This window comes from Centroberyx gerrardi, chromosome 8 (genome assembly GCF_048128805.1).
Source record: "Centroberyx gerrardi isolate f3 chromosome 8, fCenGer3.hap1.cur.20231027, whole genome shotgun sequence".
In the NCBI taxonomy this organism is placed as follows: Eukaryota; Metazoa; Chordata; class Actinopteri; order Beryciformes; family Berycidae; genus Centroberyx; species Centroberyx gerrardi.
Genome location: NC_136004.1, coordinates 10,149,969 through 10,169,941, shown reverse-complemented (window position 1 = coordinate 10,169,941; position 19,973 = coordinate 10,149,969). Strand labels below are relative to the sequence as shown.

The following is a 19,973-nucleotide window of genomic DNA, read 5'->3' as shown; positions in this document are numbered from 1 at the left end:
GTGTTTTCTTTTTTTATTGTTGTTGCTGGTGGTACTGACGTTGGCAAGACGGGCTTATGTCCTGAGTCAGTTCAGTCTTAACTCGGTCTAATTTACTTGATGGTAACCTCAAAACATAATACCCAAAATGGGCCAACGATATGTGTATGTGTTCTGTAGCTACCATCACCTGTTTCCAGGGGATCACATAGGAGACGGACATGTAAACATTTCACAAGCGTGCTATGGTGCTAAGCAATGAGCTAACGTTGATGTTGCTCGCTGCTAGCTTAGCTCAGCGTGTTACTGATAGCTATGGGTCCAGGAAATGTGATAGCGCAGTTTAGCGAGTTGGCCAGAGTTACAAAAACAGCATACAGAGGCTGTGACAGCTGTATGGATCCATTTGGTGTCCACGAATGCATTACACGTCAGCTCGGTAGACTAGTTAGCCATTAGTGAAGATATGAAATTACTTTTTCTTGCCTGTCTCAGTCCAAAAAGTGGGAACTGTACTACAGCTGAGAGAATAAGGTAATTTGTTTTATAGCGAAGTGTAGCTAGCTACAGCAGCTGTTGCCAGCCATTAGTTAGCCTATGCGAAATTGTGTGTTTGCGTCAGTGTAGTTAACGTTAACGGTTAACCTATGGCTACCTAAGAATAATGTTGAAAGTGAAACTGACTGCCTGACAGCACAGTGGATACAGTGAATCAACTGTAAAATCCAGAGGCAGGACGGCAAAACTAACTGGCAGCAACTCCGACAACATGACATCAAGATAACAACCCCAAACATTTGGGGATAGTAGCTCATGAGTGAAATAGAAGCTTAAATGTTTAAAGGTTGTCTTCATATTTGTGATAATGTTATTGCAACTCTCAATTTGTTTAACTATAGCTTAGTCTTACTGCCTGTGCTTCCAGTCATACACAGTAGGCCTAGTCATATGTTCCTGTATTCTATTATAGAATGGATTGCGTATTTGTATTTCACCATGCTGAATCAACTAATTCTAATTTTATTTTAGGTCCCACATTGAATCTGCAGGTCACACTTGTGAGCTCAGGGATGCCTCAGAATTCCAGTCTTCTGCTGAGGTGGCAAACCTAGTCGCTCAAAATCCACCATTTGAGGGTGCAGTGGCCATACATCTGTTCAAAGCAGGCAGGCTTCTCTTAGGTGAACCCCCTCCCTATGATCTGATCTGCATACTCATCTCTCCATACTTTCAGTCATTTTTTTTTTTTTTACTGATATTGGCCCAGCCTAGTTTGTCAACTTAAATGGTAGACCTACATCTATACTACCTAAGTATCCCGCAATTGTCAGGACCTTTCTGTTTTATGTCTAACCTTTACACCAGACATCCAAGTACCCTTTGGCGTTATCTTTGGAGGAACAGACATAAATGAAGATGTGAAAGTTGAGCAGAAGCGTGTGGTTATGGAGCAGGTGCTGCTGAAAGCCAGGTGACGTTGATACAAATTACCATTTTAAGATAGCAGCGATGGTAGGGAAAAATTCACACACTACTAACCCACAAGCCAAAAGAGTGATAGTAATGATGATGATGATGGTGATAACACTTATGCATCAAATATTTATCAATTATATGATAAATAAATCCATGCATATACACATAAATGTATAATATGAAAGAAAAAAAACAAGGTTATATTAACAATGAGCTGCATGACTGACTGCTGTCTCCATTACGGCCCGAGCGCAGGAATAGCATTAAACCTTATAATATTGTTATAGCTATTACTATAACACTAATATAACAACATTTTTAGAGAATAAATGAAAAAGATAAGACATTTTCCACTAATGCTTGAATTGTTTCATTGCATTAGAGTGTATACTGTCCAGTTTATTTTGCACCTAGATTTTTGTATGTATAACATGTCCCAGCAAAAGATCTTCCTATAGTAAACAGAGCAGTATCTGTGGGAAAATGAGCACTGGATTCCTAGGAGATCTTCCACGGCCTGGATTACTGGCATGAAAGAATGAGGTTGAACAGTTCTACTATGCAAGCCAACCCCAGCTGTGCAGGTTGTGTGTTCTCTCCTCCCCCAGCTTAATATTGAAAAGTTATGCACACAGGCATATCAATATCAGGGCCTGTGCTTTGTATCGTCAGACCCCATGTGTCTTTATTCATTCTGATTTTAAAGACACTAGGACATCCATCTAGTAAAGCTAAGGGGATAATTGCCTTCAGGGAGAACTTGTGCGATCCAGGTCCCATGACTTCAGAAGTCTGAATGAGCGCACCTCCTGCTGTTCATGCCTCTTCACGCAAACCTTGATCATGAAATTCACTCACCACTCCAGAGCTCGTTGGCCCATTTCATAATGCACACACACGCGCACACACACACACAGGAAAAATCACCCCACTGTCTTTTGCTCAACATTCCCTTTGTTTTCTTCTTTGTATTCATAGTATATTCATCCTTAAATCCTTTGCCCTCAAACCACAGGCAGCTTTTCCACTCTCACCTACTCGGTCTCAGCCTGGAGACTTATGTGTTTTACTGTTGTTACTACTGTTGTATCTACTGTTGTTTTCAAAGTTGTCATTGCTTGGAAAAGGGTAAAACTCACCATCAGACATGAGAATTCCGTTGTTTCACCACAATGACACTTGTGACCCTTACAGGGGTGATAATGAAATGTTGGGGTTTTTTTTGGACCAGGTTTGCTGTTGCATTTACTGAGAAACTGAAAGAAGAGGCAGAGGTATTTTTGGTATGATTAAACTACTTTCTATTCTTGCCTATCATGTAGACCAAGTGTAGTAGCTTAGCCCTAACAAGCATCAGCAGATTGGATGATGTTGATTCCAGTCTGTGGAGTCTGTGGTTTTCTGTAGTCTAATACAGTAGTTAGTTCACCAGCATGTTTATGATGGCCCGAACAGATTGACAAAACTACTATAAATGGGATTTTAATGTAGACAGACTTTTGACCTTTTTGTACACTCTGATTATTTCCCGTATTACAAAGCTAGCACGAAAAAGCAAGACAAATCTAGGTCATTGAACAAGTGAGAGTAAAATGTTTTTTTGTTTGCATTTTACCGCACATCAACAGACAGCAGGGGCCTGACAGCTCCAATAAATAAAACAGAATGGTTTTTACTACGCAAACACAATATCCTGCCCTATCCCATAATAGTGTGGCATTAAAACAATATTACTGTGTTTTATTCTCAGATTAGATTCCACCCGTAGGCCGCAGATTGAGGCGAATGGCATGCTTTATCTCTGCCATTTAGTGCTGACAGCAGGCAGCGAGGACAGACACTGAGAGGCATTGCCACGCTTTTTATTGAGACAGAAAACACACATAGGGGATGGATCTAGTGTGATAACATCCAATCAGTTTCCTTTCCATCCACTCTGATTTATTTTGTGGGCTCATCCCCGTCATTTAGGAATGACTGCCTTCCTGACTCGCTTTTGAGGTTGTGATTCTGTTCAAATATGCCAAGTTTGAAGAGTACCAAGAGCATTAATTGGCTTTATCCATTGTCTGCCATAACAAGAAAGAAACCCAGCTAGTAATAGCCACAAGTATTTGTATATATATATAGTATATATAACATTTCAATTTATTTATTATGTGTTGATTACTATTTTAACTAGAGTTTTCCACTGCTTTATCTCCGTAGCTCTCCCAGAGCAGTAAAATCTATGTCCAGCCCCAAGGTAAGCTCTGCAGGATGAAATATCCCCTTGTCTGTTGCTGTGCATCCTTGACTCTCATTGCAGTGTTGCATTAATCAGCTTTGACATTTTTTCCCCATTATCATACTCTCTGCAGTACACAGTTTGTATTTGCTCTTGCCATTGGCTCTTGCTCTTGCCTTCTGTGTTGTGTCCCACCAGTAGCCTTGTTTGGCAAATAGTGTCCCTTCATAGATTAGAGGAGAGCCATCGGCCGGCTGTATGGCTGAGCCTGGACCAGTGGATGCTTATTTTTGTATGGCTGTCACCAGGTAGTAATCAATGTGGTGCTTTTTACACAGACATCACAGGGATTCGCAGAATGCCATGCTGATTGTTGTTGATTAATGTAGACTGCACTGAGAGCATACTTTTTGGAAATATTAAATTGATATTGACTTATTATATAAACACTTACCTAAGAATCGAATATTAATCTATTCAACATAACTAGTTTGATTTATTTTCACAATTTTTAGATGTCACATAACTAACAGAAGTGCAGTATTGGAAAAATTGTAACTGCATCTGTTAAAATAACTAATTTACTTAAGTAACTAAAATGCCATTTGATGATTTATTACATGATCCATAAAGACATGAGCTGGGCTGGATGTCAGCTCTGATACAGGAACTTTGCTAGGAGCAGTATGACTTGCTACATGTTCTTTGCCTTGTATGATCTGTGCTGCTTGGTTATAAAGGCATCAAGACGGAGGCGACTGAGAAATTCTGCTGGACTGAGTTCTTGAAGAGCACAGGTACTGTTACAGCGCTTTGTTTTTTTCCTTAATGGTTGTTTCCTAGATAATAATAAGGGAATTGATGGCTAGACATTATGGAAACTCATGTATCCAAACTACAGCTTTGACCACTTAACTGAACAGGCGTAAAGAAAAACACACGGATACAAATTTGATTTCACTCAATTGATAGAACTTATGCCTTTAAAAGAATTTCAACTGCAAACAAGACTGTATAGGGAATTTAAAAATAATTGTACATATATAATGTACATGTTTCATAATTTGAATGTATTTTAGCCTGATTTTAGCCTGTTTTGATCATCAACGTAAGTGTTTCCCATAGGCTGTTGGTTCACTTCGGCTGCAGCGGGGGCGGGTGTGTTGGGGTGGGGTAGTTATTGACGACTTGTTATTGACATTTCATTTAGTGAGCCCAGTAACTCACATTTAACACTCACAGTAACTCACAAGTCTCTCAATCTACTCTAAGCTATGGCATTGCAACATTAGCTGACTATTAGACTTCCATCTGATTATCTAGGCTACTTTTCAAACTGTCTCTCCATTCAGTTTGTGCCGGCAGAGGCGCACTACAACTCGAAGGAGCACTAATGTGCTGCATCATAGGTGCAATGAATTATGGTCATTGTAGTTAACTAAATCACTTTCAGCGCTTGACAGCATTAAATCTTGATTATTTGAAAATTACACCAGTGACAATCGCCAGCTTCATGCATTACCACACTCAAATTTAATACAAAACAAAAATTTTCTTGGCAGGCTGTTCATTTACCTGGGCGGACCGCCCGTATACATTGTATGGGAGACACTGAACTTCCTTTGCCAAAGGGTTCAGACCAGCCATGTTCAATTGTATATGTTAGATATCTGTAACCATTTACAATATGAAAATATATAAAACCTCTACTACTCAGCAGGGGAGCTACTATTAGGGGATAAGAAGGAACACTTTCAGGGGGGCCCAACCTGGAGGGTGCCAATCAGAGGCCAGGTGATGCTGTACAAAGTTAGATGCATCGAGATGGGGGTCCCGATGTTGCATCTTGTCTAGGGGGCCTGAATTTCTAGAAGCACTCCTGTTCCTCCGCCATTTTCTCTTCCATTTTCAGTCTTCCAACTCCTATTCGACTAGCTCAGTAAATATATGCCATTACTCCTTCACCACAAACGGCCTGGGCTTTAAATTGGACATTGCAGGATGGTGTCCATCCCAGGTACATTAGCGCTCAGGGAGAGCCACACCAGTTGATTAATAGCTCTCCACACCAGGGCCATTTGTCACCACGATCCTCAACTGGTGCAAGTAATACTAATTGCCCACAGTCACTTGCCCATTTGTTACAGTTGGAATGGGAGTCACCACTATTGCGTTTTTCTCCAAATGTGATGAAACCACTGTAATCTGGCTTGTAGTTATTTTAGGACTGTAAACATTGTTGAGTCTGTGCGTGTGTGCTGTCTGATGGTGTTAATTTGTATGAGTCAATTATTCTAATTGTGCAACCTTGGACATGTGGGTCAGATGTGTTTCATAACGTAAAGAACATTTCCACCCATGTATTCCTTCTTATAGTTTTTACCACAGTGTTATCTCAGCGCTATGTTCATGAAGAGGACAATTCAGGTCAGTCAGTCAGAGATTGAACACTTGATCCTCTATGAGCCATCCAACTTCATATGATTTACAACACTTGAGAAAAATATTTCCTAGTAATTATATGTTATTTATTGAGCAATATCTAATCAATAAAAGGAACTAAAACTTGTGTTATTGTGAAATTTTACCATTAACTATGAATCTTCACACCTTATCTGACAATTGTCATACAAATCCCACAAATATATATATATATATATATGTAGCTAAATTTTTATTTTATGATTGTGAGACAACATATTCTCTAATAATAATAAGCACATTGTTGTATAAGCAGTGCTTCTATGTTTGTATATAATATGAGGAGATTAAGGCCCCAACTAGGGACCCAGAGAGCTGAGATTACATTTGAATAAACCGATAATTAATTAGCTCTATACGTCCGCCACAAACGTGCCGTGGGACTATACAGAACCTGTACTTGTCAGAAAACAAGTTCATTTTCAAGCAGTGTTATTATTTTTTGTTGGTGGGTGCCTTTGCTCCATGCTGCCTACCAGATTAGGTGTTCCAGTTCCTCCTTTTGAACCATAATGACACCCTTTGTCACCTCCTAGAATTGTTATTCTTATTCAGTCTTCATAACTTCAGTCGTGTTTCAGTTCTCTTCAGACACAACAATACAATCTGACAGAGTCGACTCCTGCACCAACCTGTATTCTTTCCTGTCAACTCTCATCCTCCTTTTGTCTTCACACACACTCCCAGCACAGTAGGGGACACTTTCTCATGTGTGTGTTCTCCATCCTCAGATCTGAGCTGCTTTTTTTTGTTTTCCTTTAGTTTTTCTTTTATGTTACCTTCTCGTTAAATTGGAGCATATTGATTTAGTAAAAGTCTTTCATTCCCCCATCCGGTATGGCATGTATCATTACTAATAATGAAATCTCTATTGTATGTAGGCTAGCTCAGGCGTATTGAAGGTGTGTGCAGCTTTGAGTGTAGGGACTCAAGTTATTCTGAAGTGGCCCGACGGTGCAGTGGCGCCCCCAAAGACCTCCACCACAGAACATGACAGAGGCAGAGCAACCCTGCTGCCTGATTGAAGATACTTGACTGCGTGTGTGTGAGCGTGTGTGCAATCCTTTGGGTGTCATGTAACCCCCAAAGGCACAGGCGACAGCGGTGGGATCCAGAAGCTGTCGGCCCATGAAAGACGCGCAGTGTGTGTTGTGTGCGGTCCCTGCTGTGCGTCTTGTGGAGCGGGGTTAAAGGGATAGACGAGCACTGGGCTGGGAAGAACAGCAGTGTGGAGTGAGGTGCAGCGCTGTGGATCACTGAGGAGTGAGGGGGTAAAGAGCAGGGGTCCGCTAAGACAGAGCAGTCGCACTGTAGGTGACTTCATCCTCAAGGAGCACTATGATTACTCATAAAACTACACAGGGAACGCAGCAGAGGTGAATTTTGTGTGCAGGAATCTTCTTTTGTTTTCTATGGATGAGTGAAGGAAAGCCACGATGAAAGGCATCAGATTCCACTGCTTTCATTAAAGAATAATCTAACTGGAGATTTGGGTTCCAAGTGTAACTGGCTTTAGTTTGTCCCTAAATTCTGTTAAGGTGTTCGGAACCTTTTATGTGTTTTAGATGTTGTTCTGCACAAGGGGAGGATCAAATATGGAAACGCCTAACAATCTATGAAGATTAAGTACCTAATAAGGAGGAGGGCCACGCTTTGCCTCCAGAACAGCTTCAATCCTCCTTGGAAGTGCTGCCATGCAAGTCCTGAACTGTGTGTACTGGGGTATTGGACCATTCTTCAAGAAGAAAAGCCTCCAGTTCTTTTAGGGATGAAAGATGTTGAAATCTAAGGTTCAGTTCCATAAAGGTTCAGTTCATGTTTAGTGGTGATTGGGGAGGCCATGGAGGCGTTTGACTTTATCCTGGTGTTCATGAAAAAAACACTCTTGAAATTGTTTTGCAGTGTGCGCGGTCATTATCATCTTGTAGTATGGGAATATCATCAGGGAACAGTACTGGCACCACAGGGGGCATCTGATCCTGTAAAATGGCCTCATATTCCTTGGCTGTTATACGACCATGCAGAGCAATTATCGGATGTAACGACTCCCACATGATGGCTGCCCATAGCATTACGCTGTGCCACCATGTTTAACAGTTGACAAAACACATTGGGGTTTGGAGGCATCCTTTGGCTTTCCAAACGTAAACCTGTCTGGATGTGGTGAAAAAGGTGAAAGGCAACTCATCAGACACTATTACTTTCTCCGTTGCTCAGGGGTTCAGCAATAGTTAGCAACTATCCTGTAGTGTCCGTCTATCCCTGTTGGTGAGCTTGCATTTGTGACCACAGTCTTCTTTGCAGTTTGTCTGATGTGTCCTGAGATTTCAGACTGTTTCTCTTGCCACATAAAATCATTTTTCAGTTTTTGTGACCGATGCACCTGTAATTAAGGCACCAGCTATTTGTCCTCTTTGGAACTTTGTGAGCTGCCTCATTTTGCTTTGAAAACTCACATATAAAAGTGTTGATTATGAAACCTCTTTTAAAACTGACTCGCTGCTAATTGGCATTCAACTTGATATGACTCACCTGTGTAGCTGCCTTTGTAATTGTGATTTATTTAGTTCAAAGCTTAAGTCCTTTTTCATGCTGTGATTCCATCATTTTGTCCACTCCCTGCAGCCTCTGCTCTGTGTGTGTCACCCAGTGGCACCCGGCAGATAAACTGGCAGGAACCACTAAAAGCATTCAAACAGATGTGTGTGCCCACGCACACTTACTGATAAGCGTTAGGGGGCTACGCAGAATGCCCTTCTAAAATCAGAGGCAGATGAACAAAAATGTGTTTTGCATACAACGCACAGAAGAGCAAAAAAAGAGAGAGAGAGAAAAGATTGCTGCTGGCACAACAGATGATTTGTGCAATTTGTTTTTTTTTCCCCTGTGGAAAGATGAATTGTTTCTTAGTTCTAAAGGATTTTTTTATTTCTTTGAGCTTGAATTTCTTGCTCATTTTGACAGGTCTGTGCTCTGGTATGCTTTCCAGACATCCTCCATTCTTTTCTGCAACTTGTTCTGAGGTAGTGACAAGGGTGTTTACCTTAGCTGATGCACTTTCTCATCCTACGAATCACTGCAAGGAAATTCGATACATCCCGCAGATCAGGAGCTTTTCTGACAATCGGCTCCTAGGATCAGGGTCAATACCCAGACTCCACGCTGTCATTTTAAGATGCTGTTTAATAGCATTAAAAGAGCTGCCTCAGCCTCCTGATCTGGACTTATCTGGCAGCAGGGGATTTCACTCAACGCACACTAAGACTGTCACTGTGCTTTAAGCACGTGTTTGTGTCTGTCTATGCTATTATTCTCCAAATGCTGTGTGCCTCAGTTTGTCACAGACACTTAGAAAATACATTTTATTCTGGGCTTTTTTGGTATACATTTTGGCGCACCATTGCTTTGCCAACATAACCATTGAGTTTCATTCTCTCAACTATTTTATGATCCATCCATTCGGGTCAGTGTCAAGCAGAGAAGGTCAGGGATCAAAAATGGATTTGCTGACACTTGGGTTAACCCTCTGTTGTTTCAAGCTGTTATAGATCTGCTTGTGTTGCTTTAAAGTAGTGTTCTTATATTGAGCCAACAGACCTTGACCCTTAAATGTTGTCTTCATACTGAACTTACTGTAAATCTATGGAACCAAGACTCTTTACTCAGACATTGTGAGGAACTGGGCATAATGACTTTAAAATCCCCAAATGTACTCTTCACACGGAACATGAGGTAGAAAATGTTAAGTCGGCTTATACTCAAATCCAGGTGCTGAGGTGTGTAAGTTTGACTTAGTGTGCGTGTTTGTATATAGGATATAGGATTTATGTATTGCTTATTTCTACAGGGACGGTCACAATGGCAAAGCAACACCCATTTGATCTCAGCACCCAAGTTATCTCAGCACATAACTAGTATTCACTAGTTTTCAAATCATTTTTGGAGTATATTGATGCACATTTACATCGGGGTCAGCTGTCCTTGCTCAGGGGCACTTGGGAAGTATTGGGTACTGTCAGTCCCCAACTAGCAACCCTTCAGCCTCTAGGTAGCCTCCCTACACAACCCACTGCCCATCTGTTTCTCAGTAACAAAGAGCCATAACACAGTTGCAAAGGTGTGACTGGTCTATGTCACCTCCCTTATATATTCAATCCTATGGAAATGTAAAAATGTATTATCTGTACAAGGTACAATGTCTGCCGTATAAGAAATACAGAAGAGAAATCTGCCCCTGACAGGCTGGTTGAGCGTGTTGCTGTAGTATTAGTGCATGGCTGAGTTATTAGGGTCAGGACTTTTATCTGATGGTGTTGGGAGGTCAGGTGCAGCTACAGTAGTTGCTGGCATAGTGCATCACCGTGTGCCTGCCAGTTCCCCACTAATCTCAGGATTGAACATGAAAGGTGGATGATCTGCAAAAAGAGCCGATTTATTTTTGTCTGCCTCTCAATTAAAGCCTGGTTTCCCAACATTTGATGTTGTTAGTGTGATGTAGAGTTGGCTAATTTTAATCTAGGGCTTCTTCGGTGAGCAAATTGTCATCCCTTTGCACAGGCTCTGTAGTTATGATGCCGGTATTACACACTGATTAAGCTACAACCTTCCGGTGTTTTCGGCAGACTATTTCCCTGCTGAATATTACAACTCTGATCAGAGAATTATGTGAGCACATTAGTCACTGCTGTCTTATTTTCCTCATGACCTTGGGTGATGTATTGCTTTCATTATCTGCCGGTGTAGTTTGGATGTTCATTATACAGTGTTTTGATACTGTGGCGCTGTCTGTCTGTCTGTGTGTCTGGCCTCTCTCCAGGTGTGAGGAGCGAGGATGTGGATGAGCTGCATGTCTTCCTGTTGATCTGTGGCCTGAGAAGAGTCAAGGACCCCCTCTATCTGGTGGAGGTCTTTTCAGGTATGTGGTGGTAATAAACACCACTGGAGCAATATCTAGTGTGCGGACTCTATCTTGTATTCATGGTCTTTTCAGGTATACCATCCATTTCTTATATGTATAGGTAACAAACAATAGAAAGGAAACACCCCAAAGAGGAAGAGGTAAACCCCCAAAGTACAAAGCCATTCTGACTGTATTCCTGTCCTGGAGTAGTCTTTGGAAGTGAATGCCATTGCCTTCATCCACTGGCCACAATTGCTAACTGGTTTAATGAGCAAAACAATTTAAACCGTATGCCATGGCTGTCTCAGTCACTAGATCTCAATCCAGCTGAATATGAATAGGATATTCTAGTGTGGTGCATGAAACATCATAAAAACATCAAATGACAGAATGGTGTTGGATCTCCACTGTTGAGTTTCAGCTCAACTCATGTTGCCCCAACACCCTACGAAGACGCTTTATGTGTCACTGATTAGCAACATCAGTGGGGTCTTTATTAATTCCTGTTTCATTTCATTTGACTTTCCTAAATAGTGCCACAACACACAATTGTGATAATATGATAGCACTAGAGGGCGATAGACCTGGGTCAAATAGTATTTTCAAAAAATTGCTGGGAGTACCAGTTAAGTGGAGTTTGCCACATTGAACAATACAGTCAGAGCCAGTTTAGACAATCACAGGACAGTATTTGAAATTCAGTTTAGCCTGAACTATCCTGATGCTGTAAAATCCAACCATATGATACCCCAAGCAGGTTAAATGTTAACAATTATATGCATATACTGCTTGACCCAGGTCTTGAAAGAGGCTGCTGCTGTTCTTATGTGTTTTTCACAAACTCTTGTGGTGTTGATTGCATTGCTGTCAATGTTTGGTGTCTTTCAGAGTGGCATTGTGAGGATCCCCTGAATGTGTTGGTCATTATTGGTCCAAAGGTAAGTAGTTATGATAGGGTTGGTCTTCCTGCACACCTGTCGTCTGTCTCCTGCTATACTGTGTCGCTCTGTGCCATTGAAGTTACCTAGCAACCTCCCCTGGGAATCCAGGGGGCCTCTAATTGGATGTAGCAGAGTTACCAGCTGCTGTTAGCTAGCTGGAATTATGGCCAGCATTGAGATGGAATGGCAATCTTCTGCAAACAGGGAGAGGGTCAGCAGTAGTAGTGGCCCTGTTTCCTTTTGTGCCTATACCTGGCTGACTGCTTGACAGAGTGGCGGATTGCCTACTTCAGTTGATCACTTGGCTGACTAGCGAGCTGTATTGAGCCGCCTCAGTTTGGTGCAGTCCTGTGGGCCCGCATCAGGACATCTGCTGGTGTAGATTGCAGCCAAGGAAGCTGTAGTCCTATCAGGGGAAAGTCACACACCATCATGCTTCTGTCCCACGCACAACCTGAGTGGGATCACTCCAAAAGTCATTAATTACACACATAGGCTATGTGTCCTTATGTCAAGCAAGTGAATTAATTGGGATAATAAAATTGGAATTATATATAGCTAGCCAGACTATGAAACGCTATAAATAAATCAACCAACCATCCAGACTGTCAAATCGGAGGAGGGGTTTTTCACACGCTTAAAGCTTAATAAAACTTTTTTGTTTTTTTCCAGCTGAACTGATTGAACTTTTATGTTAGGTGCTTGAATTTCCATCTGCTTAGGGGGGCTGCAGTGAGAAGTCATACCCTGGCCTCAGTGGTCTTACAGTAGCTCTGTTCTTTTCTCCTGTTTCATTTCCAGTCCCCCTTACATTGATTTCTCTTATACGTTTCTCTCTATCCTCTCTTCCCCCTGACTTGCTTTGATATGACATCGATGTATTTTAGCATCTTTTCTTTCTTTCAAACAGCGGTGTCAGACTAAAGGTATGTTCTGGTTTTGCTTTGTTCAAAAACACCTTGATTAGAGTTGGCCAGAGGCACGCCAGTCTTCACTGATGGTTTACTGCTGCTTCTTGCTCTGCTATGCTTTGTGTCTCTGTTTGATAAGAGGGTTCAGTGGAAGCAGAGACGTGTGATTCATGTAGGCGCACATGAATCACTGTGTTGTTCTATGAATGCATGTTTGTTTTTTTTGTTTTTTCTGAGAAATGAAATGAACAAACCACATAGCATATGATATTTACAGTATTTGAACACCAGACTACTAATTTCCCCCTATTAATTTTGTGAATTGTGTACTTGGTGCAGTAATAACAGTCAGTCAAACATGAGATACAAATGTTAATACAGCCATATTGAAGTAAAAGTAAAATATTATAAATAATACAAACTCAGTGCCATTCCCTTTACTTACATGTTAGAATAAGGCCTGCAGTGCTCAGGCTGTTATGATCTCCTATAAAACACTGGCTACTTGATTCAGGCACCACAGTGTTCTTGCTACAGCGCCTCGGTCATCAAGAGGAAAATTCAGGTCAGTCAGGGGTGAGACACTTCACTCCTCTATATCTGAGCTTTATCAAACATCACAATGTACAGCACGTTCTTTATTGTGTAATCATTAAAATGAAATAAAACTTGCATTATTGTGAAAATGTAATGATAGATATGAATCTTGACAGCTTGGCTACAGATGTTTCACCTCCCACATTCTAAGAACTATTATGTCATCGCCACAGAATGACAACCCGGAAACAAGGGGAAGGATAGGGGCATTTTTAAGATATGGTTTAAGACAAGTGGATTTCAATGGTTGTGTATTTGTTGTTCAAAAACAACAAAATGTGTGACAGAGGACAAGCCAGAGATCCACTGTTTATTGTCATAATGCAGGAAAAGGTAAGGATGGCTTCAGAGGGAAGAAACAGAAATGTGAATTTTAGCATTGGTGTTGATACAGAGTCTCCTTAATGTGGCGTCTGCCTTCCCCTTCTTACTGGTCACATCCTTCCCCTCCATTTCTGTCTATATACCGTGGGACTGTACAGAATCTATGCTTAAATAATAGATTATATATTTGTAAATATAGCCTATATCATGGGCCATGATCTATCTCCTGCTGAGTTTACAGTGTCTCTTTAATCCCAGATTACACCAGGACACAAAAAATGTTGCCAGTTTAGATTCTTTGATTTTAATGCACACGTGCCTTATAGCAGATTTCAGTTCAGAAATGCCATGAGCTATAAAATAAAAGAGAAAATAGTAGCAGCTTGCTTGGCATCATCTTTGACCTGAATTGCTATGCTTTGACTTTTCTGTGGGCAGGCTAATGCACGCAAATCCCACATCGCAATTAATCAGATTGGCCACCCACCCCACCCTGACCCCAATCTCTGAAAATACATTACACACAGATTTTCAGAGAATGATTTGCTCATGATAGAAATTATTGTGTCATTGTTTATCTTATACTCCTGATTAAGTCATTGCTGGCATCCTTGACAAAAATAGAGCTTTGACAGTGAGAAGAGGGATTTCACTTGTCTTTTAAGCGTCCTCTCTTTTTCTCAGATTGATCCTGTGTTTACTGTGGAAGTCGAAGCTGTTGCTAAAAGGTAAAGTCTTCTGTTTTGTTTTGTTTTTCTTCTCTTTATCAGTCACACAGCTCATAAAAGGAAACTTGAGATCTGGCAAACTGATTGCCAAGCCTTAGCTCCTGTGAGAAATTCAAAGACTTATATGCTTATCCCTCTATTTATCCCATGTGGCGTAAGAAAGTGTGTAAGCAAACTTTGCTTACATCTGCCATAGCGTAATGCGAACAGAATGCCAATCTGAGGAAAGTGCCGAGATCCTCTTTTATTCTTCCTACTCTGGAGTCCTGGCTGATCTCTCGGTCTCTCGCCAAGGGCCTTCACCGCAACTACGGCGTTTGAGGCAGGAAGCTGCCCTCTCTGGTTAGGACTTTACCTGGACTCTCGGCGCATGTCACACATAGTGCAGCCGTGTTTCCTGCCCCGAGCTTGTCACTGCTGTTCAGTGTCATTCACGCCTCTGTGAGCCCTGAGTCACGCAGTACTGAGCTGTGTCACTGCCTCTGCAGAACAGCGGGGGTCTTCCTGGCCCAGGAGAGGAGCCAGCAGGAGCTTCATGCTGCCATGAAGAGGTGCTTCGCCGTGGTCAACAGCTCCGTCTCGGAGGGCATGTCCGCAGCCATCTTGGAGGTAAACATCCTCAGGGCTCATGGGTAATTGGATGACAGCATGACTTGACTATGACAAAGCAGTTGATTTTATCTTTTTATAGCTCACAGATTGTAGAGCAAGATAATATTTTGATATGAAGATTTGATTTATCAAAGTTTATCACTGGAATGTGCCACCCAAAGCTCTTTAGATTTTTAAAGCATGCAAATATTTACAGGTGTCTTTATCTCACTGTCTTGCTCAGCTACTTTGTTACAGTATCTGACCACTACAGGGGCAATTACCCAAATTAATTGCTTGACTGCGATCTTCCCCGTTCCTGAGTGAGCAAAACTATAATCCACTTAATCTCTTTTAAACACTGTCGATTAAGACAATCCACACAAGGCTTAAAGTCTGATTAGAATGTTAACATTTTCCTTCAACAACCTGCTGGAGAGGTATTAACTGATACAGACTAATAATTCCTTAAGAGTGAGCTAAGGCACTGAAGGGCTGAAGAGCGTCACTGTACGATTTTTTGAGCCGTAATCAGGTGCTCTTAGTGCTAATAAGGACAGTTGGAGTGAGTCTGTGAGTGAGTGACTCATTCTTGCTGTGACTTTGTGAATCTGTGACTTTGTGAGTCACATGCTCTCGTGCTCTCTCCTCTTGGCAGGCCATGGATCTTGGGGTACCTGTGGTGGCCAGGGACATTCCAGGGAATGCAGCCGTGGTGCAGCATGAGGTGACCGGCCTGCTGTACTCATCTCCTCAGGTATATAGTGACAAACACTGACCAGGTCGCCACATGCGTTAAGCCCTGTTAAGCTTCAGCGCCGACTATGTTAATGGCCTAGAGAGGAGATGTACACCGTATCCAGCTCCAAACACTCATCTCACCTTAGCCGACCTGGAAACTACTTACTGCTAATAAAGTGTTTGAGGAAGAGAGAACGGACCACCACCATGTGTCAGGACTACTTCAGATGTGTGTGTCCCCTCCTTGGCATAGATTTCTCTTGTTGAGTCTTACAATGTGGCACCTTTTCAAACTAGGAAAACTCCCAACTTTACACCTTTTTTTTTTTACAGAACTTTGTACTTTAAATTCTTATCATTAGTCCAATCTGAGCAGTTAAAATATAACAAAAGAAAGTGATGTTTCTTCTGGGATTAGATTTGAATCAGAAAGCGCAGACTTCAGGGACAGACTAAAGGTATTCGCTGAACCACATAGTGATGCAACACATAGCAGCAAGCAGGCAAGTGCAAAATGGAGAGCTCCCATGAGAACTCTTGCACCTGATGTTTAACGAGGTTTGAAGCGAAAAGAGGATACTATAGGTGAAGGCCAGTTGGCAGAGGGCTACAGCATGGTGGCATGAAGGCGCCATGCTCTAGCATGATGTCGCTGTCATGACAGGAGATAAGTCCGCTCCAGGGGAGGTCACATGTGATCAGCTGAGCTTTAGAGAAATCCCCGCCAGGAGGAACCTCTCACAGATGGCCGCAGCAACCAGGGTCGGATAAAACACGACCTCTGTCTGAAAGTATTGATGGGCATCAAATGCTAGTGTCTCAGCCAGAACTTTCTTCCAGGGGATCACACACATACACACATGCTCTCTTGCACACTCTGCAATCCTTTCCTTGAATTGACAATGCTTCTGGCTCCTCAAGTCCTCAACATAATTACATGAGGAGTGTACGTGTTAAGAAATGTGTCAAAGGAAACAAACACTGAAGTACTTGAAGTGCTTTAAAGAGAAAATGGCATTTCCAGTCTGGCTTTACAATATGCTGTGAGAGTGAAGTGATTATAGACATGCTGCTCATAAGTTGAGCTTTAATCCTGTTGGTGCTCTCATATGGCCCTACAGTGGAGCCATTTCCAACCAAGAGCCTCTCAAAACATGATCGCATCACTTGAAGTGGCCTGCTGGTCTTTAAGTGGCCAAAGCTCTGCGTGCCCACTGGCCACTGGCTCTCTGGTGTAGAAGATGTTGGCTGCCATACTGCAGCGTACGCTACAAGGCTCTTTCACTTGGTTCTGTTGGAGTCTTCTCTCGGCATGCTCGGCCTGCAAATGAGCCACCAGAATTCAAAAGGCCTTGTGGGCCGGCCACATCTCTATCAGCGCACAGGGATGGCATCATCACTCACTTTTTTTTTTTTAAGATTTATTTTAGGCATTTTATGCTTTATTTGACAGAGATAGTGAGAGAGAGAGGCAGGAAGGTATAGGAGAGAGAGAGGGGAGGACATGCAGCAAATGACCGTGGGCTGGAACCCGGGTCGCTGAGGGAAGGACTGAGCCTTATATGTTACGCGCTCTACTCAGTGAGCCACCGGGGCGCCCTCATCATTCACTTTTTAATTGCTTCGTATTTCTCCTCATCTTCCCCATGTCCCCATGACAGCTGGTGTGGCAGCGTTGTTTAATAGTAGCAGTCACTTTGTTTGTGTTCTCCTCCCTTCATAAGCAAATGAGAGGTGGCAGCTATCAGGATAGACTGAAAAGAGCTGTTGGACAGACATGTTTGGAAGTGGAGTCACATAATACGTCTCCATTCATCAGCAATGTACAGACGTTTTTTAAAGAGTATTAACTAATCAGTGTACTGGCTTTTTAGTTCTGTGCTTACGCCTTAGAATATCTTTCATACGCTTTAAAAGATATATATTCAAGCAAGTTTAATGGCAAGCTTCAAGTGGCATTTGGCAGTATATGACTCACTGTGCTTTTGTCCATGCCAGGAATTTGTGCACCAATCTCAGAGGCTGTTGTCAGATCGCGAGCTGAGGGAGAGAGTGGTGAGGAATGGGAAACTCTATGTGGAGGAGAACCACGGCCTGAAACAGGAGGAAGAGACCTACCAGAGGCTGCTGGAGACTCTCTACTGAGCCTAGAGTAATGCCACTCAACCCCACTCTGTATACTGTCTCAGGAACTTTAGGGGCTGAGAATAAGGCATTACACCCATTTGCCTAGCATGGGTGTAAATATCACTGGTGTCTTTATTTCAAGTCTTTCAAAATATCAGGCTATAAACCATGTCTGAGCAGAACAATCCACAACACAGTCTTATCTGAGCTGCCAGATTTCAATTATGCTGCAGAGCACTTTCAACCAAAGAGCTAGAGGTGATTAGGGTGCAATAAAATGATAACCTTTGTGTTGTGCAATTGCTGTGATGTTTATATATTTTACCTATTTAAAATTCAGGAAGACATCTTGTACTGTTATTTATGTTTCAGCATAAATCTAAGAAAAATAGTTTTTTGCTGTTTCTTTATTCTGCTCAATAAAAGAGTTGATTGACAATAAAATGTTTTTGTGTTACATAACTCCACTGGTTATTTTTAAATGTGATTTGAAATTCTATGATGTTTGTATTTCAAAATGATCATATATTGAATAATTCATCAGTATTGAGACAACTATGGTTGTCATATTTTGTAAAGTTCTGGATGTGCCATTATCTCCTGCTCTCCCCAAAAATGCAATGCAGGTTCAGATAATCCAATCTTGCTACCAAAAAAATGTTCCATTCCATTCCTTCAGTCTCTATATCTACCACATTCATTTTTCATAAAGTACAACAGTTGAGTCACACACATTCAAAGGCCCAGCAAAAACACAATTTTGTTTAAAGGGTACGGGGTCACAAAAGGTTGATGTAATTTGTTGTCACAAAGGTTGATTTTTGCAACACACCAGGGCATGGGAAAAGGTGAAAGCATGTTGTGGTCTGAAAAGTTTGCACCATGCTACATTTTGTGTGACAACTTCAAAATAGAACTTTTAACACAAAATAAAGACACTCAGTGACCTCTGCTGCTGAATTTACAGCCTCATGTTTAATATTTTGTAAGGTGGTTTCTAAAATGTTTCTTAGAAATGTGAGACTCTAATTTGAGGGGACTAAATACTGAATAGCTCATTTATGTCGAGCTTTTCTAGAATAACTTGAGAATTGGTAAGAATTACAGACTAGTGCTAACAAGGGCAGCATGACATTACCAAAAATATCATGCTGCATTTGTTTTTGTTGGGGTTTTTTTGAGTATTGGTGTTGTGATATTAATTGTGATACATTTGAGTACAGCTTTTTCAAGAAAACTTGTTTTTATATACCTATAAACCGTTCAAAAATGTGTGGGGGAGATAAAAATGTGATGTTTATGCTTAGGTTTTGGGCAGTTTAAATAAAACATTTTTTATGACAAGCAATGTGATTTGTCAGCCAGGGCTTGTGCACAGCACCAGAATATCTCGATTAGAAGCTGCGGGAAACACTTTTCCCTGTGAGAAATACTGTAAGCTCTTAGACATTGGAAATTGCAGTAATCATTGTTGCGATTTCAATATTTTTTCAATTAATTTTGCAGCCCCTTTACAAACTACTAGCAGAGATCATATGTCTTCTCTAAAAACATGTTATGGTATATGTTACATATGTTACAAGTGCAAGGAAATATTCAAGATCATATTGTTTTTAATGAAAAAAAATTAAATCAGGTCAAAAATCAGATCAACTAAAATATACAAAGAAAAGACTTAAATATTGCATAATAGAAAAACACCCATTTGGGTTTTTATTTGATCAAAGCCATATTGTTTGATCAATTCCATATCCACAAGAGAGGTCTGATTGAGTTCTGTATTATAACTGGTACTCTACATTATAATTATATTCATAATTGTGGATACTTTGCTTTTTAAGTGTCTGTGTATACTGAAATACCAGCATGTGAGTGCAAAAATTTAGAGAAGTAGCTTTTCCACATGCAGCATAAACATTTGGTGGCTTTAAGCATTGTGTAAAGAAGAGA

At 41.3% G+C, this 19,973-nt stretch overlaps 1 protein-coding gene across 2 annotated transcripts; it reads left to right on the top strand.

Annotated features, from left to right (window-relative positions):
• Positions 1-57: 57 nt before the first annotated feature.
• glt1d1 (glycosyltransferase 1 domain containing 1) lies at positions 58-18,443 on the top strand. 2 transcript variants are annotated; one of them, XM_078285218.1, is made up of 12 exons: positions 58-513; positions 1,009-1,160; positions 1,345-1,450; positions 2,687-2,738; positions 3,664-3,700; positions 4,423-4,479; positions 10,980-11,078; positions 11,952-12,001; positions 14,521-14,564; positions 15,058-15,173; positions 15,814-15,912; positions 17,895-18,031. In XM_078285218.1, exons 1-11 carry the CDS (start codon positions 446-448, stop codon positions 15,879-15,881), a joined length of 849 nt encoding a protein of 282 aa, XP_078141344.1. In that variant the 5' UTR covers positions 58-445; the 3' UTR covers positions 15,882-15,912; positions 17,895-18,031. The 2 variants fall into 2 exon arrangements, with proteins under 2 accessions (XP_078141344.1, XP_071783954.1); XM_071927853.2 differs by having other exon boundaries at positions 63-513; positions 15,053-15,173; positions 17,895-18,443.
• Positions 18,444-19,973: the final 1,530 nt, after the last annotated feature.

Excerpts from the sequence above, each read along its gene's own strand:
- glt1d1 (XM_071927853.2), top strand. The coding sequence starts at position 446 with ATGAAATTACTTTTTCTTGCCTGTCTCAGTCCAAAAAGTGGGAACTGT. Across the intron at positions 1,161-1,344 it reads AGCAGGCAGGCTTCTCTTAG|ACATCCAAGTACCCTTTGGC; the intron begins GTGAACCCCCTC and ends CCTTTACACCAG. Across the intron at positions 11,079-11,951 it reads TCTGGTGGAGGTCTTTTCAG|AGTGGCATTGTGAGGATCCC; the intron begins GTATGTGGTGGT and ends GGTGTCTTTCAG.